This window comes from Anas platyrhynchos, chromosome Z (genome assembly GCF_047663525.1).
Source record: "Anas platyrhynchos isolate ZD024472 breed Pekin duck chromosome Z, IASCAAS_PekinDuck_T2T, whole genome shotgun sequence".
In the NCBI taxonomy this organism is placed as follows: Eukaryota; Metazoa; Chordata; class Aves; order Anseriformes; family Anatidae; genus Anas; species Anas platyrhynchos.
Genome location: NC_092621.1, coordinates 30,345,362 through 30,365,972, shown reverse-complemented (window position 1 = coordinate 30,365,972; position 20,611 = coordinate 30,345,362). Strand labels below are relative to the sequence as shown.

The 20,611-nt window shown below is 40.3% G+C and overlaps 1 protein-coding gene across 6 annotated transcripts; it reads right to left on the bottom strand.

The window, feature by feature from the left end:
• Nucleotides 1-309: 309 nt before the first annotated feature.
• LOC101798906 (programmed cell death 1 ligand 2) lies at nucleotides 310-13,905 on the bottom strand. 6 transcript variants are annotated; one of them, XR_011805869.1, is made up of 7 exons: nucleotides 13,684-13,900; nucleotides 7,497-7,565; nucleotides 5,397-5,759; nucleotides 4,048-4,332; nucleotides 3,326-3,468; nucleotides 2,412-2,951; nucleotides 310-735 (listed from the first exon to the last, which is right to left on the bottom strand). XR_011805869.1 is itself a non-coding variant. In XM_027446786.3 (7 exons), the coding sequence occupies exons 2-7, from the start codon at nucleotides 7,549-7,551 to the stop codon at nucleotides 653-655; spliced, it is 966 nt and encodes a 321-aa protein (XP_027302587.2). In that variant the 5' UTR covers nucleotides 7,552-7,565; nucleotides 13,684-13,900; the 3' UTR covers nucleotides 310-652. The 6 variants fall into 6 exon arrangements, 5 of the variants coding, with proteins under 5 accessions (XP_027302587.2, XP_027302588.2, XP_071887461.1 ...); XM_027446786.3 differs by having other exon boundaries at nucleotides 2,915-2,951; XM_027446787.3 differs by lacking the exon at nucleotides 13,684-13,900 and adding an exon at nucleotides 12,634-12,895 and having other exon boundaries at nucleotides 2,915-2,951.
• Between the last annotated feature and the right edge of the window lie 6,706 nt (nucleotides 13,906-20,611).

Sequence of the window (20,611 nt, the reverse complement as noted above, 5' to 3'; positions counted from 1 at the left end):
TATTGTCATGCAGCTACAACATCACAGTTCATAGTTTTTAACCTGGTTTACTTATAGAGTTTTACATAGACTCTACATTAATATTTGCTTCCATGATATAATGTTGATTTAGTTTTTGTTTGTTTGTTGTGTTTTGCTTATTTGTTTTTTAAAGTCTGTACTTTGACTTAACTTCAACCTTCCCTTGATTTTGTGAAATATGTTCCATATATTGCCTTGCTGGTGGGCACTTGTGCTAATTCCCAGTGTAATATGTTAGAAGGTTTGGAAATGAGATACTTGCATATAAATGTCTCCACATTAAAGATGTTTAGACATAGGACAGCATGTACAGCTTTTATTCAAATTCCCACATTCATGAGACCTTTCCAGTTAACAAAAGCATTCTTGAAAAAAAAATAATTGAGCAACAATATGCCCAAACATAAAGTGAATCAAAGACAGAAAACCCTTTCCCAGTGGTAAACCATATTTAATAACAGCACGATTCTCAGTAAAGTCAGGATACTGTATCTGAAGAAGCACAGCTGTCCATTAAACAAACTCCCACAAGTTCATTGTTCATCTGAAGCTAAAGTGCTGTAACATTCTTCTGAAGTCCTCAGAAGCAGATATAAAAAGTGCAAATTCCAGCATATGAGATGAGGAGCTCTCACAGACTCACACTCCCACTGTCTCCAGAATATGTGGCAGTTGACAAGTATGCAGCCTCAGTTTGAGGGCTATAGTCATCTCCTTAGAAAAAGAAGAAGAAAAAACATTACTTTTAAAATCTACAATAATACAAGCAAATAAATCACCTAATTTTAACAACCAAGTGATAAACACTGAGGACCCTATCTTAATTACATGTGAGTTCTGGGTATGCTGAAGTACAGTGACTCCTTAAAGCTGCTGTTAACTCCAAAGATATCCTGTTGCAATCATTTTAGAGGGAAGAACTCTGTCTAATCTGTGACCCAAATTCTGAATTTTCTATTATGTCAAAACTATCACTGACAATCAGTCATGCAAATGAAATAACAAAACTGAAATCTGGTTAGACAGCATCCATGGGAATGCTTGTTAGTAAAATCTGTGCAGCTGAAGAAATGTTTGCAGAACTGGGATTTCAGTGATGAGGTAAAACAGTCTGGGTCTTCAGTGCTGGTACAGCTCAAGCTGTAAGTTAAAATGATAACATGAACAATCCTTGTTCCTGTAACCAAGGCCATGTGGGTCATTTCCAAGGCTCTCTGGTAAAGTATCTGTGGCTTTTGTGCTTCAACTGCATACTCATCATGGAAAAAAGGTTCTTTCCAGTGTTTCTTAAAAATATATGGTGCTGAGAAATATAAATGTTTGTGCAACACGCAGTAAGTCATATGACAAAGATTTTCGGTCATTAAAATGAAGAAGTAAAACAAAACCACAAAAAGCAGCCAGCTCTCCTTTAATTTCTTCATTTCAGTAAGTGCTAAGAGGAGACCAATGCTTACAAAGCAAAAAAAAAAAAAAACCTACAACAGTAACACAAAAAGCCACAGAAAGCCAGTCTGTGCTCAGACAACGTGCACTGAAATTATGTCTGGGCATGCACCAGAGCTGTCCACCAAAACTCTGCCAGCCTGGAGCTTACATTCATTTGCACATGGCCTGGTTCCACTGTAGTTTCAAACCACCACATGGAAAGTGAAAAAGGGCCTTTGACTTCAGCAAGTCATAATTTGTGAACAGGTGAAAGTGCTTTTCTGAAACTGTCATTTTGTGTATGAGATCTACTGATGCTGGTGGGTGGGACGGCTAGGGGCGAAAGGCATGCACCATGATTGAAGGTGAAGTGGAAGTCAGTGAAGATGTCATTCTCCATCTCCAATTCCCAGTTTTTATTACTCCTACAAAGTTTTCTTTTTAACCTGGTGACTTTTTTTTTTTTTTTTTTTTTTTTTTTTTTTTTTTTTTTAGTAATGAGAAACAAGAGTGGCTTCTCAAGTAAATCCTGTTCTTGGAAAAGCCCAAACCTCTCTGTGTGTCCAGAAACCACTTTGTGTTATTTCCTCAGGTCCTCTATCAGATGTATCACAGTTCTGCTCCAGTTTTGCTCCTTGCACAGAGTTAGGGTAGTCATTTGTCTTCCTGGAGTGTATCAGGAAGCCTCGCGGCAGTCCTCAATAGACATCCCTGGCGGCTGCAGCAAGGAATTACAGCTGTACCCGGTATCACTGTACCTGACAGTGACCACAGCCTCTCTCCTGACAATACAATAATCTATCAGATTTCTATTTATAGTTAATAAATGTGATTTATATATGCAGGTGTTTTAAGAGCTTTCTTATATTGCTTTACAGATTTCTTTATCTCTTTTATTTTTTTTCACCAGTTCAGTGTTAGTACAAGATAGTCACATGCATCCTGATGCTATTAGAAATTACCTTTCCTTTGCCATGTAATAATTCCTGGGTGTCTAGCAAAGTCACATACTAAGATGAGAAGTGGCTCGGAAGATCATCTAATGCTCCAGAGAAGTCAGATGTCATTTTATTTACTGACAAAACCTGTGGCTTGAGCCAAAAGCATAACAGACAATTGCTACAAAAAAGCTTTACACCTTCCAAAACAACCAGCTTTCCCCATGCATCATACCCAGCTGAGAATACTGGAACAGCAATTATTGTACAGGGGTGTACATGGCTACATATACAAGCTATCAGCAGCAGGCAATAAACATTCATTATTTTTATATAGAATGTGAGAAGGTCATTAAGTTAGATTTATAATGTAAAGAGTATCGATACTAGAGTTTAAAAAAGTTTAAATTCAAAACTAGCCTCTATTTTGATGTCACATTATTTAAGTTGCAGTCTATAGATTTACATAGATCTTACCTGTAAGGAAGAAAAAGCTGTAAGCATAAACATAAAAACATATGACTTACTGTTCTCATCTGTCAGGCTAGGGTTCAGTTTTCCTGTCTGTTGAAGTAAATGTAAACACATTTGTAAACAAAAAAAAATTAAACATTTCAAATGGATGAAAAAAATATGTGTCAGCGAACTATGTTTTTATAACCCTCCTCACCCAAGACAAAACTTGCTTGTATCCTTTACAAAACTGTAGATGTTCAAATGAAAATATACATCCATACACCTTGTCTCACGTAAGTGAAAGGTGAGAAAAATAAAGCCCAGCTCATATAAGGCAAGATCTCATTTTGGAACAGAGTTCCTCTAGAAAGAAAACATGGTCAAAGTCCAAGAAGCATTCCCAGGGTTATTAAAACTTCCAATTTCATTCACAGGAAAATAAAAAAATAAGAGAAAAATCCACTGTCTGAAGTAAAATGTACCTTTTTTTTGGCATGGCATTTCTTGAATGATTTTCTCTTTTGAAAGATTATTAAGGCAGAGAGAAGGACTGTTACTATCACACACGTGGCGATGATAAATAAGATCAGGGATTTTTGTCCACTATACAGTGTACTCAATAAAGCTGTCAAAATAAATAAATAAACAAACATGAAAAGAAAGTAAATTCATAACTTACAAAACAGGAATAGTTTATAAAGTTACCAATTCTGATTCTCCAAAGTCTTGCTCTGACTGAACATAGGATTCTTAATATGTATCACAATGTGGTGTTCAACATTTTATGGATATTTTTTTCTGCAATATTGCTATAAGAAGCTCTGAAATACATCTTTCATTTTCATGGCATTTGAGCAAGCACTACTGCAATTTAGCTATACCCTATTTGAAGAATGATTAATTAGAAGTCTAGATCAGGAAAGATAGCCATGAAGATTAAAGAAATTAATGAGCAAAATAATGGGAGCCACCCTAAAACTAAAATACACCAGAAAATGACTGGCTGTTTTTTTGTGATGTGAGCTCATCTAGGTTTCAAAGACATAAATAACACTGACTTGTTTCCTTTCCAGATCATCAGTATTACATTGCTTGCTAGAATCAAATTCTAGTGATGGATAATAGGTCATTATGTATATAGCAATGCACATAATCATTTTCAACACTCCCTCTCTCTCTCATACAAGTTCAAGGTGATATGAACCTAAAGTGGAAAAGTGAGCTGAAGTTTCTTCATTCACTTCTTTATTCCAAAAAATGCAGCTGTAGTTCTCACTCATGTTTGGCTTGAATGTGAGGATGCTGGTGACATTGTAGAGGCCATCTGTAGTCAGCGTGTAGGTGGTATTTGCAGACCCAGTGAGGCTGATGTTCTTCTCATTTTGCCAGAATACCTCCGCCAGAGGAAAGCCTTCTGACTGGCATATAAAAACAAACTTTGCTTCATCCCCTTTTCTCATCACTTGAGTGTTTATTATCCTGTAAGATGCTGCATAAGAACAAGTGGTGTGAAACTATTTTATGCAATGATACTAATTTTCCCACTTCACTTTCCCACCTTCCCTTTATTGTCATACTATATCTGTGCCTGTAACTGAAATGACAAAGGAAATTTTGTAGAACAACTCAGTAGTATCAGTTCAATCCTTCTCAGGCCCACAGTGACAGGGCTTACTCCACTACTCTATCCAAGGCAGCAAATAACACTGAATTCGTATTTCATCAGCGCAGAACAAATAAGTGAAATCTCATGGGGCCCTATTTCCCCATCCTGAATACACAAAATAGTAGTTGTAGTACAAAAGAAATCATTCAGGCCACTTTAAGAAAAAGGTTGTTTTTACTGTTTGTGCTTCCATGCTTTATGAACAAGCATATTTTCATCATATGAGAACAAAAAGAACTTTGAATTTCTGTGAGATCAATTCAGAGGGACTGAGATAGGCCTTAAAAATGTCTGTGTCTGTTTTTGTGCTTGACAATGTTTGTTATTTGAGTGCTTGAATGGGAAATAAATGCTGCCTCATACCACACAGGCATACAGCAATTGGTGGGAAATGCCAGACGCCTTTTGAAGGACTGCTCTGCAATGCTATCCAGTCATGTATGGATTTATTACTAATGTCCTTTTGGCTTTGACAAACACACAAAATCACATGTCCTTGTTCCTGGAGCCGCAGGCACTGTGGGAATTCCTAGACACTTGGGTACTTGCAGCAGGGCTCATAGGTGAATTAAAGCACATTTGAAAAATGCTTGGGAATGGCCAGAGGTGGCTCGACAGGGCAGTGGGGTGAGGGGACCACAGAATAGGGCATAGAGATAAGACGGAGAGGCCCTCAGAGAAGCTCAGCTGCCATTGAACTAAAGGCTAGCTGTCACTGAGACAAGTGCTTTGGTGCACCTGGGAGCTGAGCACAGTATCTTGGTGAGAGACTTAGCCATGAATTCCTGCCATTTCTTGATTTCCTGCTAGTCTATAGGAATTTAGTTGAGATGTCTCAAATGAGTACGCACGTGCTGTCTTTCAACTGCTGTCTTTCAACTACTAACCTGTTACTTCCAAAGTAATGTACTTGTAGTCAGCACCCTGGTAGTCAATAAGACAAAGGTATGATCCCGCATCTGTGATCTTGACGCTGGTGATTTGAAGGATAGCTCGTCCCGATTCCAATTCGTCATGTAACAGTGCTGCTCTTCCCACGTAATCGTGATGCTGAGATGGAGGGAGTGCTTTCCCCTTGTGAAGTGCATACACATCTCTTGATTCTGAGTGACCTTGCCTCTTCTGCTCCCAGACAACACTTAAGAGTCCCAGGTTCAACGAGCCATTCACAGGGAATCTGCATTCCATGGTCACATTGCTCCCAAACACAGCAACGTACAGCTGCTGAGGAACTTCAACTGTAAATAAACCTAAGGTAGGAAAAGAAAACAGGTTTTGTTTGCTGTACATTCTGATTTTTTTTTAAGCTTGGGCAAGCAGTTTTCATGCAGTTGGGCATATAGTCACTAGTTCGAAAGTTTTAAACATTTTTGTTCCTATTCACACTAGCATTTTTACCATGTCAGTTGTATCTATAGAAAAGCATCTCTATTCTCTACTGCTTACAGAGTCTGAAGGATAAGGATAAGAAACGCATTATTTTTTTTTTTCACATTTTAGAATTAATTTAAGGCTGAGTCAGTGATTACATACTAAGCACTTTTCTGAAATTAAATCTGTATCTGTATGTTCTTGTAAGTCCTTATAAAAGTGACAATTAGTTATTTAAATACTAAGCTTAGTTTTGTTATTCATTAAAAAGTGAAAATCCAGTATAACTCCTGAGAAACACATACATTTGCATGAGGTAAGTGTGTGTAACATGCAAGAATTGCTACGCAGAAACTGTGGTCTTCCACAAGCGTGAGACCACGTGAATATCATTTGATCCCATGCAACCTTAGAAATGTACAACAGTATTACCAAAACATGCCAAAACAATCTTCCTAGCTGTTTACCAAACCTGAAATTCATATTGTTATGAATTGTTTATCATTTTGAAGAGTACTTGATAAAATAAAGCTTTTTATAATTCATTCCATATACCTTGTTACTACCTTCGATATTGGATTTACCAGATACTGGTATATTTAATTCAGAAACACTTGGTCATACTGACAGTGACATTCAAAAGAGAAGTTCATGCACCTGCTCATGCACGTATTGATTTTTAATCATCTGTTTGTGAAATACTTACAGAGAAAGCTTCAATTCCTTTTAGCAATGCTTATTCATTTTAATACAACAGTATTTAATACAGTTGATACACTGTTTAATACAACAGAGAAATCATATAAAGAATTGCCAAGCTTTACCCATTTTAAATTGTTATTTGTCATTTTGTGTCTGCACAGAACATGAGTTCACTAACCTAAGTGAAGTTAAATAAGGAGTATACATGTACATTGCCATGTATTTGTCTCAAGATGATTAGAAAGAAAAAGAAAGAAGAAGACTTATCCCTAGTAATTATAATAATACCGATTTTTTTATTGAATACAACGTGTGCAGATGGGGAACAGGGCTGTCTCTTGTTGATTACAGCTGGCCTCAGGCTGGGAACCTGCAGCTCTCTTCTTGCAATTCCCCATTTTGCACTGCCACATCACCAGGAATCCACTTCACTTCACAAGGAATTCAGTTTACTCTGCAAACTCCTTTGTGCACAGTGGCCACCCAGGGGACAGGTACAGAATTATTGCAATTTTATATGCAGTGCTCCTCAGTTATTTTTCTCCCCCCATGGTCCCCTTGTGGGTTTTAGTCAAGCTGCTCCTGCTACAGGGACAGATGAATAAGGTTGTTGTAGTTTGCAGTTGGCTTAAGATGTTTCCTTATTATCTTTCTCACAGCCATGTAATTCAGGACACCCACTGCCAACACACCATGCTTCCAAGAAGCATGATCATGGAAAGCGATGGACATCTGTCCTGTGCTCAGTGCTTACCCAATGCCTTCTATGAGGCATTGCAAAGCAGAGGCTCCGGATGCCACCAGCCATTCGCGTAGTTATCGCTGGAGGTGTTGCATCCTACACTCTGAGGGGTCAACAGTGTCATCACATCGGTCCTAGTGATGAGATTGGAAAGCAGTCTAGTTCCTCTCACCTGAAACCACCCAGAGCTGCATTTCCAGCAACAGCAGTGTCAGGATTTGGAACATTTTCTCAGGTGGATCTGAAATAAAAGAATTGCAGCTTTACAACAGCTACCTTCTCTTGCAGAGAACTAGAATGCTGCCACTAAAAGCCTTTCAACCCTTCAGAACACCTCACAGCTATTAAAAACAAAACAAAACAAACAAACAAACAAAAACTACCACTAGAAAAAAAGGAAAATCCTGATTAAAATAACCCATTCTCACACACAGAATATGAACCACTGAGTTATATCAGTGAAGGGAGAAAAAACACTTCTACAACTTTATCCTTGAGTTTTTCAAAATATCTGAATCTTGCAAACAGACTTAAATAATCTGATGGGGTAGAACTTTTACAACAGCTTCATGAGTTTCACATAGATTCTGTACCTATAAATAACAGAAGCAATTGCATTTGGCTTCTCACATGTCAGGGCGTTATAAACACAGACAAGCAGACTTATTTAACTGCCTGTACTAATTCATGACCTAGCTTACAGATCACCTGATCTAGCTTAAAGAAAGATCACTGATCCTGATTTTGTTTCATCTCTGTTTCGCATACTTCTTCGAGTATACCTGTTATCTTGGTTTGTTATCTGAGTTCTTTAACCTCACAACCAGCAGATATCTCACGTTCAACATGTGGTGCTGGAAATCTCAGGGCGGGGTAAATTAAAGCTTGCTTCAGGATTCATGGCTTTTGCACATGGTAGTGCCTGACATGTATGAAGTACCTTGCATTGCTTACAGTAAACCAACAACCTTTAAAGGAGAAAGTCCAGTCTTACAGTTAGTGTCTTCCTTTTCCAGTAACAAGGAAAATAATGTTAGAACTGCTGTATACAAATCAACCTAACTAAAACAAAAACAATCAGACAAGAAAACCTAGGGATAATTGTTACTAAAGAGACAATAGAGAAGAATGAAGAAATACTTTTAACAAACAAGCTCTCGTATCATAGTCTGAAAAATCTCTCTTTTCTTCTTCAGAAAAAAAAATATATATATATCTTTCTGGATATCTCTGAAACAGATCCAGAAAACAGCATAAGGAAGTAAAGAAGAGAAGGAACAATTTTAGACTTCCCCAGAGCTTACTGGAGAAGGTTTTAGATTTTACTTCCCTGTTCACTTGCGACTCAGCTTGAAACATTCTGGCTCTGATTTTCTCAGGTACTGCATTTCTCTGATTGCTTCCACCTTTGAGTTCTCAGTACCTCAAGGTTTTATCAAAGTTAGCAACTGATATTAGGGAACTTTTCCTGGAAATAGAGACTTTAAGCTTTTGATACCACAAAGGTGGACAGACAACTGTAGAAAGCAGGTCAATTACATGTAAATGAAAGGACTAATCAGAGGACTAAGATGGCATTATTCAATGTGTGATAGATCATTATAATTTTAGTTATATGAGCAAGGAGTTTATAAGTAGTATCAGCATTAATTTCCATTTCTTGAATGCAGAAACAAAGATCCTGTAGTGCCCTTAGAGCTGGGTTAAATTTCACTTATTTAGAACTACACAGAAATTTACCACCCTCAGTCTCCTGCTATACTCACCCACAAACCTACCTAGAAGCAGGTGAACACAGGGGGAAGAAGTGAATGAAGAATTGTAGAGTATCTCGCACTAACATTTGGATCCTTGACTTAGCCTTGTGTGGGATATTTACAGTGAACCTGCTCTTTTTTATACCCCTGGGTACGCTGAAGGTGCAAAGCACAGATCTGGTATAAAATAGTGGATCAGACTTTTTAAAATACGTGTTAAGGAGAATAGTATGATAGAACAAAAAATAAAGGAATACATAACTAAACACCAGCAGATGGAAATCATATATATATATATATATATATATATATATTTTTTATCAAATAAGTCTTGTGAGACCAGAAGGATTAGTGTGAGAATAGCATAACACACACCATAGGTAAGTAGGAGAACCCAAAGAGAGAAATATGTTTTCATTTGTTATACAGAAAGCATAGCCACGGAATGCTTCTGGGAATCTGCTAGAATCTGCACTAGAAACCACCTTTTGTTATTTCTGTGATCTTACTAGCAGGCATCAACCTGTTGCACTACCTCACTGCAATCTACCTGTGCAAACTAATACTGTAGCTGCACCAGGCATCCTGACGCACCCTCATTAAAAAAAATCTGCAACCAGTTACTGGAAAGTATTTTTATCTGAGCTGACTATATCAGCCATTCATTCTGTTGCACAACAGCAATCAATGTTTGCCTATCTTTTGTAAAATGTATAGCATGTCGTGTCATGCAATGGTCTCTGTACGCAACTATCATAACAGGTTCACATGCAACACTTGCTTTCAGATGGCTACAGCATTTCCTTTTAGCAAAAGGCCATTTACAAAGCATATTCATCATCTGCCTGTTACAACTTCATAGAGATACAACTCATAAAAGTTGCGCCCTAAAAACCAGCAACTACTGGTTCTGGATTTGGAATCCACATATGAGAACATGAGGAAGTTGTGTGACATTTCAACAGCAATTCAGATCCTCTCAGTAAATGAATTTCCCAGACCAATCTGCAGAAGAAAAAGCAAGTTTTCACACAGTGCTGTGTGATTGTGAAAATGAAGGTGAGGAAAGCTTTGAGTTTTGAGGTTATGTAAACCATAGCACCACACATCTAAAAACTATCATGGCTTTTTATGACTTGTAACAGTTCCAGTTGAGTGGGAACAGTGAAAACAAAGTCATGGCAATATGAATGGGAAAATGGAGAAATCTTATCTCTTTCTATATAGCTTTTTTATATTACTGAAAGTACTAAGTTGAAACCCATGCTTTACTTTTCTTGATCCAAAATGAACATATTCTGATAAATTTTCTTACTGAGTGCTGAGTGAAGTCCTGAGGGAGGTGACAATAAATTGCTAAAATCCCACCACTAGGTCAAAAGTATGATAGGTATAGGTTTCCTCCTTTTGATTTGCTTAATCATGCCTATAACTTGAGTCTTAGCCCCAGCTGACATACCCCCAGGGATCATAACACTTATCTCCAAAAACAAAAGTAATTTTTGGCCAAAGGAATACACCAGATCACATAAAATCTGAAGCAGTTTCCCTACATTTTCCAGGTAATGAGAAAGATGTTTCTTGTTCCATCAAAAATTTTAGACCCAACATTCCAATTTCAATAGCGCAAGTTAGGTACTTTAGGCCACAATACTGTTTTCAACATACTACTTCATTTTCTATATAGATTTCATTCATTTCTGTAGACAAGAAAAAAGAAAAAAAAAAAAAAAGGTGCTTATCCTATGTATGTAGGTGTATGGTATAAAGATGCTCTTATGTGGCAGAAGAGGTAGCAAGAGGGGAACATCAAACTCTGATTCAGCCATGGAGCTACCAAGCAAAAGCTGGGTACTTGCTTATTATGGCTATGCTTTGTATAGATTTATTTGGCACATGTATGCCTCCTGGATCTTATTCTGGGGAAATGCTCAATGTTGCCAAGAATGAAAAATTTGCGAAAAGCTTGGTAAGCAAAGGAACATGGAAATCAAAGACTACTTTCACAGAATCACAGAATGTTCAAGGTTTGAAGGTACATCTGGAGGTCCAACGCCCCTGCTCAAGCAGAGCCACCCAGAGCAGACATCTTTGCAATCTACTCCTAAGTAATAAAGATTGAGGTCTACTTCTGTGTAACATGAACTGTGAATTCAGTTCTTTTTCCTTTATCGGTGCATCTGAAAGATCACAGCATTTTTCTCAGATAAAAGGAACATCTTAGTCTAAGACCTCAGTAGAAACCCCCCCAGCATCACCAATGCTTAGTAGCCTTGCTATGCTGCCAACTGCAGGATAACAAAGGCTCCTGGGAAGGACAGAGCCTACTTTATGCTCTCCACTAAACAAACACAACCCGGGATATAGCCACTGATTCAGGACCCTTATAGTCTACAAATCATGCATAAACCCATAATCCTTTCTTGGAAACATAATTTCAAATTTTGTTGTTGTTGTTGTATTCCAGAGAATGGATGATTAGCATGCACATTAAGCATTGATGTAATGACACTTTGCAGCACTAAGCAAGAAGAGTGTTATATACCGAGGGCCTATCTCCCACTAGAAGAACCAGAACTGTTGGAGAACCTGAACATGTTTCCAAGCTCTTCTTCAGGTTTAAAGCAGAAGTCAAAAGTACATGCCAGTTCAGAATAATTGCCGATACTCTACTCTGAAAGATTAAAGGACTAACTAATAAACCATTACTTGGTACCTCTGAAGTAGGTAGTGCAGAGAGGTGGACCCTGTGGACCAGCCTAGCACATTGGTAGTGCCTGCAAGGTTACCGTGTGCAGCTGTAGCAGGTAACACACAGTATTTTTGTACTGCAAAGTTATGGCCATCACAAAGCACAATGCACAAAGTACAACTCTAGAAATATCACAGAAAGACAAACTCAGCTGAACACCTGGGCTCTGTTCAGTCAGAAGGAAGTATGATACCAATACCAGGCTCATATGATGATTCTCATGCCTGTGCTTGTTTTGTTTTGAGATAGTTCAGACCCTCCTGCATGAAACAGAGTTGTACGCCCATTTTGTTGAAAAACATACTATTTTCTTAAGCATATAAGTAACACTGCATAAGATTGTGAGGTTCCAGTCATTGTTTGCTTTGTCTTTCTCTGCTACTGAAACTCTGTTGTCTTCTGTGTTTTTATATGCTTCAGCAATCTTCCTTCCAGCCGTCTCACATCTGCAAAAATTCATAAGCTTTTCCATGTCCTCATGAAATGACTAAACTTTTTTTTCCCAGTCAGTGAAGGATCCAGCTTCTGTGCCTTTAAGCTTAAAATCTCATTTAAAATATTAATAAAGTCATTATTAGATACTCATATAAACTACATCTGTTCTATATCTTACAGATACAGAATGTACTCTATTTCCGTTTGAGGAATTTTGTTTAAAAAAAATACTAGATCTTAATAAAGTAAAAGCCAACATTTGTTCAAAGTCTATTTCTTAGGCCTTTCCCATTAAGTCTCCCATCCTGAGGACTAAGACATCTGCCCTCATTCTCTGTAACCATCTCAACCACATGCCCTCTCACCTGTTGTTTGCTCTCAGCTGTTGCATCCTTATTGCAGTCCCTTGTCTGCCTCACTATGCAGTCAAGCTAGTACTAGCCCATTGCTTCATCGCTGAAGTTCACATCACCTGTGACAGCCTATTTGCATAATTTCAGTCTGCTCTCCGTCTTACTTCAGCTTTCAGGTGAGAGGATAACATACTCAGTTCCTTCTTTGTTGTTCTTTGCTGTTACTTTTCACTCTCACTGCATTGTTTACCATGCACCTATCACTACAATTGCAATATATAAATTGCAAATGCAACCAGTGCCTATTTTATCTGACATTTTTTTCCAATGTAAAATGCAGCAATACTAATAAATCTTGAATTAAATAAAGAATTTCACTTATGTTAGGATAAGATTGGATTGATATCTTTGTTAAATAAAATATCATTGATTATATTAACACTAATGCAGATATGCATTCTAGAAAATATGTACCTTCCAGTTATTAGCAACAGCCCTGTACAATACAGGCTAACATTACAGTGTGGTTTCCAGCTTTACAAAAAGAGATACTTTTCCTGGGAATGCAGAATGTGAATCTCCACAGACATGTTGTATAATCAAAACAGCCCTGCAGATGGTAAGGGATTAATAACAACCAAAGGAAAGCAACCAAAAACATTCAGACAGAAATATATACATTGTTTTTGTTTGTTTGTTTTTTCCTCCTTACAGCTCTTCCCTGATATTTAGAATGAAAGATTTACAAACAGCAACATCCCAGTTCATAAGTTATAGATGTTCACTAGCACCACTGCTCTGCCTTTGCTTTTGACAGTCAGAAGGCTGAATTGGAGACTCAGATTCAGTTTCTAAAACTCTTCCTTCTCTGAGGTCTGAAGTTACATGGACCTGTGTTTAAGATCTGGGGCTTATCCAGTCTCTGGTTCAAAATCTACTCCCTGCAAATCATTTGAAAATGAAATTAATTTAAGCAAATCTTAAGAATATAGAGAAAATCTGCAGTTCATTGACTAGAAACAGAGTAAATATAGATTTGCATTTTATAAGTGTTATACTCACATGGGATATTTATGCAACCATTGGAAGAATCAGAAGGCTCACGTAACAGCGAAGACTGTTAAAGTTTTACAGACAAAGCAGCTGTATCCTGTTTGCTTGATAGCAATGGCTATTCATCCAGCCGTCATAACCATTTTAACATAAGCATCAACAATGAAGCTTGTGTTCTTATTCAAGCTTTATGCCACAAAGCAAGTGACTATGTTAAAAGGAAACCACCAAGCTTCTTAGGAATTTATGAGCAGTTCCAGTTTCATTTTGATTTTGATACTTCATTATGAAAGTACTCTGAGTTCAATGCTGAGAACATGCATCCAAACAAGTTTATTCAAAGCATTATGCAGAGTTTATAGGCTCAAATTATGCTTTTAATTACACTCATATTTTTTTACTGGATTTACACACACTTAGGGCAGTATACCGCCTTGGATTTTGAACTTGCATTTACTAGGATTGTTCTGCATTCCTGAAGCCACCAAGTTATATCATCTTAATTTTTACCAGAATAATTTTTTAAAACTTCCTCAAGGGATTATCTAACATTTGTAGAATATATTTGCTGTTCATTTTCATTCATTTTCATCTATATCCCCATCTATAAAAAAGCAACCTTTCACAATGAAGCTAATCAATTAGCTTAGTTGTGGAACCTCCATCCTTAAAAATATACAAAACTTGACAGAACAAAGCCGAATTAATTGGATTTAGCAAGTCCTGTCTGTAGAGGGTTTATGTGGCAAGGTTTTGGTAGCGGAAGGCTGTAGTGGTTGCTTCTGTGAGAAGACCCCAGAAGCTGCCCCATATCAGACGAGGGCCATTTTCAGCTGGCGCCAAAGGGACCCGCCACTGCTCAGAGCAGAGCCAGTAAGCACTGTTGTTTGTGCCTCTGTGAAAGCAGATATAAGAAAGGTAAGAGAAAAAAAAAAAAGTCACACAACAGCAGCTGGGAGAGCGAGGAATAAGAAACATCCCTGCAGCCCCCCAGGTGAGTGCAGCAGGAGAGCAGGAGGTGCTCCAGGCAGGCAGCAGCAATTCCTCTGCGGCCTGTGGAGAGGCCCCTGGTGGAGCAGGCTGTCCCCCTGCAGCCCATGGGTCCCACATGGAGCAGATCTCCACGCTGCAGCCCCCCCATGGGTGGAGGAGCCCCCGGTGGAGCAGGTGGATGTGGCCTGGAGGAGGCTGCGGCCCATGGAGAGCCCCCGCAGGAGCAGGCCCCGGGCCGGAGCTGCAGCCCATGGAGAGGAGCCCACGCAGGAGCAGGGGGTCTGAGGGGAGCTGCCCCCACCCGTGGGGGACCCGTGCTGGAGCAGTTTGCTCCTGGGGGATGGACCCCTTGGGACGGAGCCGTGTGGGAGCAGTGCTTGGAGAGCTGCTGCCTGTGGGCAGCCCCCGCAGGCTCAGTTGGGGAAGGACGGCATCCCGTGGGAGGGACCCCACGGGGAGCAGGGGCAGAGAGGGACCTGTGAGGGAGTGGCGAAGATGAAGAGTTACAAACTGACCGCAGTCCCCATTCCCCCATTCCCCTGAGCTGCTTGGGGGGAGGAGGTGGAATAGGATGGATGAAGGGAAGGTGGTTTTAGTTCGTTTTCTTCATTTCTCACTTCGCTAGCTTGTTAGTAATAGGTAATGAATTTCTCTAATCTTCCTGTGCTGAGTCTGTTTTGTTCATCATGATAACTGCATAGTGATATCCCTGTCCTTATCTGAACCCTTGAGCCCTTTTCATAGTATTCTCTCCCCCTTCCCCTTTGAGGAGATGTAGTGAGAGAGATTGGCTGCCCAGCTGGGTAAAACCACCACACTGTCCAACATAAATTTTTCTATGATTCTGTTAAACCTAATCAAACTCACTGGGGGTGCATTGTACAGTTATTTGGTACTATTTACCTCCATACTGCACTTCATCACTCTGTCTTTTTATTTATAACCATATCATGAGGTGGAGACATAGAAGAGGATACAGTGGTCTCTTCCCAGGTTTCTCAGAAGCTTTGGTGCTACAGGTGTGGCACTTCATCTTCAGTCAGTTTGTCATCACTTGAAAGAATTCTACTCCAGGTCAACACAAACAATAGTTGTGGCTTTTGTCCCATGTCTCATATCTTCAGCAGAGAAAAGGTGTTCTCACTCATGAGATACAATAGGGTTAGAAAATAGGATCTTGTGGAGGTAGGATTGCACTTTTCCAGGGCCCATTTTCTTATATTGGGTAACCATCTGAGACATGTGGGTGCCAGTGGTTCTGGTGGTTGGGAAGGAAAGACATCAGCAATCTCCCCACCGACCTCTTCTCAAGAAGGTCTTGGGACACAAGCTTGGAGTAAGTAGCATACAAAGTGAGAGCTGGAAGTAGGGACTGACTCATAAATAGCAGAACTCAGAGGGGCCATGTGTGCACCCAGCACCTTCACAAGCACAGCAAGAACTCAACCAGAAAACTCACTGGAACCCAGGGTGATGATCTAGATCTTTCCTCTACCTCTACCTTTCTAACTTGCTCTCCCTCTCTCTCTTTCTTCATTGTATGTTATGGGCCATTCAGCCCATAACAAGCCAAAATAACAAGGTTCAAATAGTTCCTGTTATAAACAGCAAGGTTTAATCAGTTTCTGCCAGAAATAGCTTCCACTATCAATAAAACCTTTCAATCGATTATTTGTTGTTATGTCACCTTAACTGTCACACCCAAGGATACTTCAAACATCAGGGGCCTCCAAGTGTGTCATCCAGGATGGCCCTCTCTGGGAAATGAATCCCAAATGGATCCTGGCTGGTTTGGGAAGATGTATGATGACTGTATCACAGTTCCAGTCTGACTGAGACCTCTTACCTGGTGCAGAGCAATCAATCTCAAAGAAATTTGGGTAGACCTGTGTGGTGCCAGGAGTTGGACTTGATGATCCTTATGGGTCCCTTCCAACTCAGGATTTTCTATGATTCTATAAATTACTGATATCCAGTAGTAGTAGTAGTAGTAGTAGTAGTAGTAGTAGTAGTAGTGTCTCCTCAGTAAGCATATCCTGTGAAGCCCTATCACATAAAGTTATTCTTGTGTTGCCTGAACTTCTTCCAGAAAAACCCTAGTGACCTCTTTGGCAGCTGTCAGAAGTCAACAGTTTGGATGACTGGACACTTGAAAGATGGAAAGAAGTCCATAGGGCCAGAGTTGAGCATAATCTATGATTTACAATTAAAATTAAGTTTGTCTGATATCCTAACACTTACAGTAAAAGCAAAGGGTAAAGGATATCAGAAAACTGTGGTCTGTGCTCTATCTGCAAGTGTATGAAAGCAGTGGAAATTATTTTTTCTAAAACACTTCTTCCTGAACTATACTTTTGTGTACTGTTTCTCTTACTCATAGAATCATCAAATATCCTGAGTTGGAAGGGACCCACAAGGATCATGAAGTCCAACTGCTAGCTCCACATAGGACCACTGAAAAATCAGACCCTATGTCTGAGAGTGTAGTCCAAACACTTTTTGAACTCCCTCAGACTCGATGTTGTGACCACTTCCCTAGGGAGACTGTTCCAGTGCCTGACCACCCTCTTGGTTAAGAACCTTTTCCTAACACCCAGCCTGAACATCTCCTGTCACAGCTGCATTCTGTTCCCTAAGGTCCTGTCACTGTTCAACAGAGAGAAGAGGTAGAACCATAGTATCAAGAATCATAGTCATGGAGTGGTTTGGGGTGGTAGGGACCTTAAAGATCATCTAGTTCAAATCCCTCTGCCATGGGCAGGGACACCTCCCACTAGACCAGGTTGCTCAGGGCTTCATCTAAACTGGCCTTGAACACTTCCTGGGATGAGGCATCCACAGCTTCTCTAGACAACCTGTGCCAGTGCCTCGCCATCCCCATAACACCCCCCTCCGCTCCTCTGTTGAGGAAGCTGCAGGCTGCCTTAAGGCCACCCCTCATACTCCTTTGCTTTGGGCTGAACAATCCAAGTGACTTCAGCTGCTCCCCATATGTCTTGCCATCTAGACCCTTCACCGTCTTCATGGTCCTCCTTTGGACACTGTAACAGTTTTATGTCCTTCTCATAGTGGGGTGCCCAAAACTTCACGTAGTACTTGAGGTGAGGCCATACCAGCAGGGTGTAGAGCAGGACAATCACTTCCTCTGACCAGCTAGCAATGCTGTGCTTGATGCACCCCAAGATCCAGCTGGCCTTTTTGGCTGCCAGGGCACACTGTTGACTTGCATTCAACTTGTTGATTACCAAAACCCCCAGATCCCTTTCTGTGGGGCTGCTGTCCAGCCTTCTGTCCCCTATTTTGTACGTATACCCAGGATTATCACTTCCTAGATGCAGAATCCTGTACTTTCTCTAGTTAAACTTCATATTGTTGGTGATTAACTAGCACTCTATTTTGTCAAGATCTCTCTGTGAAGCCTCTATATCCTCAATGGAGTCAACAGCTCCTCCCAATTTACTATCGTCTATATACTTCTTATTATACCTTCACGTCCTGTGTCCAAGACATTTATGAAAACATTAAAGAGAACTGGCCCTAAGACGGAGCCCTAGGAAAACCCACAAGTGAGTGGCTGCCAGCCTGATGTAATGACATCTACTATAACCCTTTAGGCCCTACCCATCAGTCAGTTTTTCACCCATCATATTATGCTTTTTATCTGGCTGTATGTTGAGCATTTTGTCCAGAAGGACCCTGTAAGAAACAGTATCTGAAGCTTTACTGAAATCCAAAAAGATTACATCATCTGGCTTCCCTCAGTTAACCAATTGGGTGACCTTGTCATACAAGAAAATTAAGTTAATTAAGCAGGACCTTCCCTCTGTGAACCCATATTGGCTGTGACCAATGACTCCATGGTCCTTCATGTGTATTTCAACGAATCCTGGAACAATTCTCTCCATGATTTTACCAGGCACTGAAGTGAGACAGGCAGGCTGTTAATTACCAGGGCCTTCTTTCTTGCCCTTCTTGAAACTTGGAACAATGTTTGCCTGCTTCCAGTTGACTGGGATCTCTCCAGATTCCCAAAGCTATTAAAAATAATTAAGAGAGGTCTTGTGATGACATCAACCAGCTCTTGGAATACCATCAGGTGAATCCCATTGGACTCCATAGGTTCATATGCATCAAGGTGGAGCAGCAAATCCTGCACAAGTTCAGGGTTGGCTGGAAGTTTATCATTCCTATGGACACAGTCCTCTGTCTTAGGGACCTGGGGCTCCAGAGCCTAACCTCAGTGTTGAAGACAGGTAAAGAAGGCATTAAATGTCCCTGCTCTGTCTATGTCCCTGTTCATGAGGTGACTATCCTCATCAATTAACAATGGAACAAGGTTTTCTATTTCCTTTCTTGCTGTTAACATATTTAAAAATCAAATCAAATCAAATCAAATCAAATCAAATCAAATCAAATATCATTTTTATTGTCCCCCACAGTTCTGGGCAGCTTCAAATCTGAGCTTTGGTGCACAGATTTTCTCACTACAATGGCAAAAAGCAACTCTGTAGTCCTCCCATGTCACACCATTTTGCTTCCAGCAGCCATACACTTTCTTTTTCCACCTAAACTCCAGAGAAAGACACCTGCTCAGGCAAGTCAACCTTCTGCCGTGCCTGCTTGAATTCCATCATTTTGGAATTGCCTGTTCCCATGCTTGTAAGAGGTGGTACTTAAAAACTGATGGGCACTTATAGACCCCAGTGTCTTCAAGAGCTGTTTCCTAGTTAGTTTCCTGCTAACTAGTTCCCTGAGCGGCCTGAAGCCTGCTCTCCCCATATCCAGGCACTTCCAACCTGGTTGTTCAAGTTCCCCGTGAGGACTAGAGCATGTGAACATGAGACTCCTTTCAGCTGTCTTACCGAGGCTTTATCTACTTGTTCTTCCTGACCAAGAAGCCTATAGCAGACACCCACTACAGCATGATTCATGTTGATCTGCTCGACTCCTAAGTTCTTGACTGGCTCCTGACCCGTTCGAAGGCAGAGCCCTATACATCACCAGTGTTCACTCATTCAAAGGCTACCTCCCTCTCTTTGTCTTCCCAGCCTGTCCTGCCTAAAGAGCCCAGATCCATCTGTTGCAGCACTCCAACTGTGTGCTATCCCGCTACACCTCTGTGATCCCTGGGGGCACACAGCACAGTAACTGCACACAGTCTTTTGTAAGTCCTCCTGTTTGTTCCTCATGCTGCATGCATTAGCATACAGGCATTTCAGGGAGCCACCTGAATGTCTGATTCCCCAGAAAGATCACAAGAGGTTTCCCCAGGAGGCTGTTCTGCTGGCAGTTCTTTCTTTATATGCCTGTACTTGATATGATTGCATTTCAGCCTCAATTGCTTTGTTCCTTTTTGTTCTGATCATGCCAGGCTCTTTTCTTGCCTACCCCATCCACAGTTTCTTCACTTGTTTGATGACGAACATCTCCTTCCCCTGCATTTAGGTGTCTAAGTTTCCTTGACGGCATTGAGACTTCTGCAAAGAAAACAAAAGTGTTTCTTGTTCTCTTCCTACTGGACAGAAAATCCCAAAGTGATGCCATTGTCACCATCACAATCTTTTACTCATTCTGAGCCAGCCCTGGCTACAATAGTTTTCATTGATGTGTTCATTTTCTGGGATGGGGAGTCAGTGAGCTGATTTGGGCATCTCCTAGACCCAAAAGTACCTAGCAGGGTCTTCACAGGGACAACCAGCTAGATACCTGACCAGAGGAACAGGAGTGGGAGACAGGGAACTAGGGAGAAGATGCTTGCACAAGCTGAGTCTCACTCTCATCTATGCCTTTTGAGGGGTTATCCCATGCTTGGATGATGCACCACTGGGGCATGTCAGTGAAGGGTATTTCCAGACAAGAGAGAAAAGGGATACACATCCTGGATGCAGCTTGTTGAAGCCCTGCAGGTCCAAGAGCAATTATTCCATTTTTCTTAATAGTAGTT

Coding starts and splice junctions, on each gene's coding strand:
- LOC101798906 (XM_027446786.3), bottom strand. CDS start 7,551: ATGTTCCAAATCCTGACACTGCTGTTGCTGGAAATGCAGCTCTGGGTG. Junction 3,469..4,047: donor AGCTCACTTTTCCACTTTAG/GTTCATATCACC, acceptor TTATTTTGACAG/CTTTATTGAGTACACTGTAT. Junction 736..2,914: donor TAGCCTGACAGATGAGAACA/GTAAGTCATATG, acceptor TCTTTTTCTAAG/GAGATGACTATAGCCCTCAA.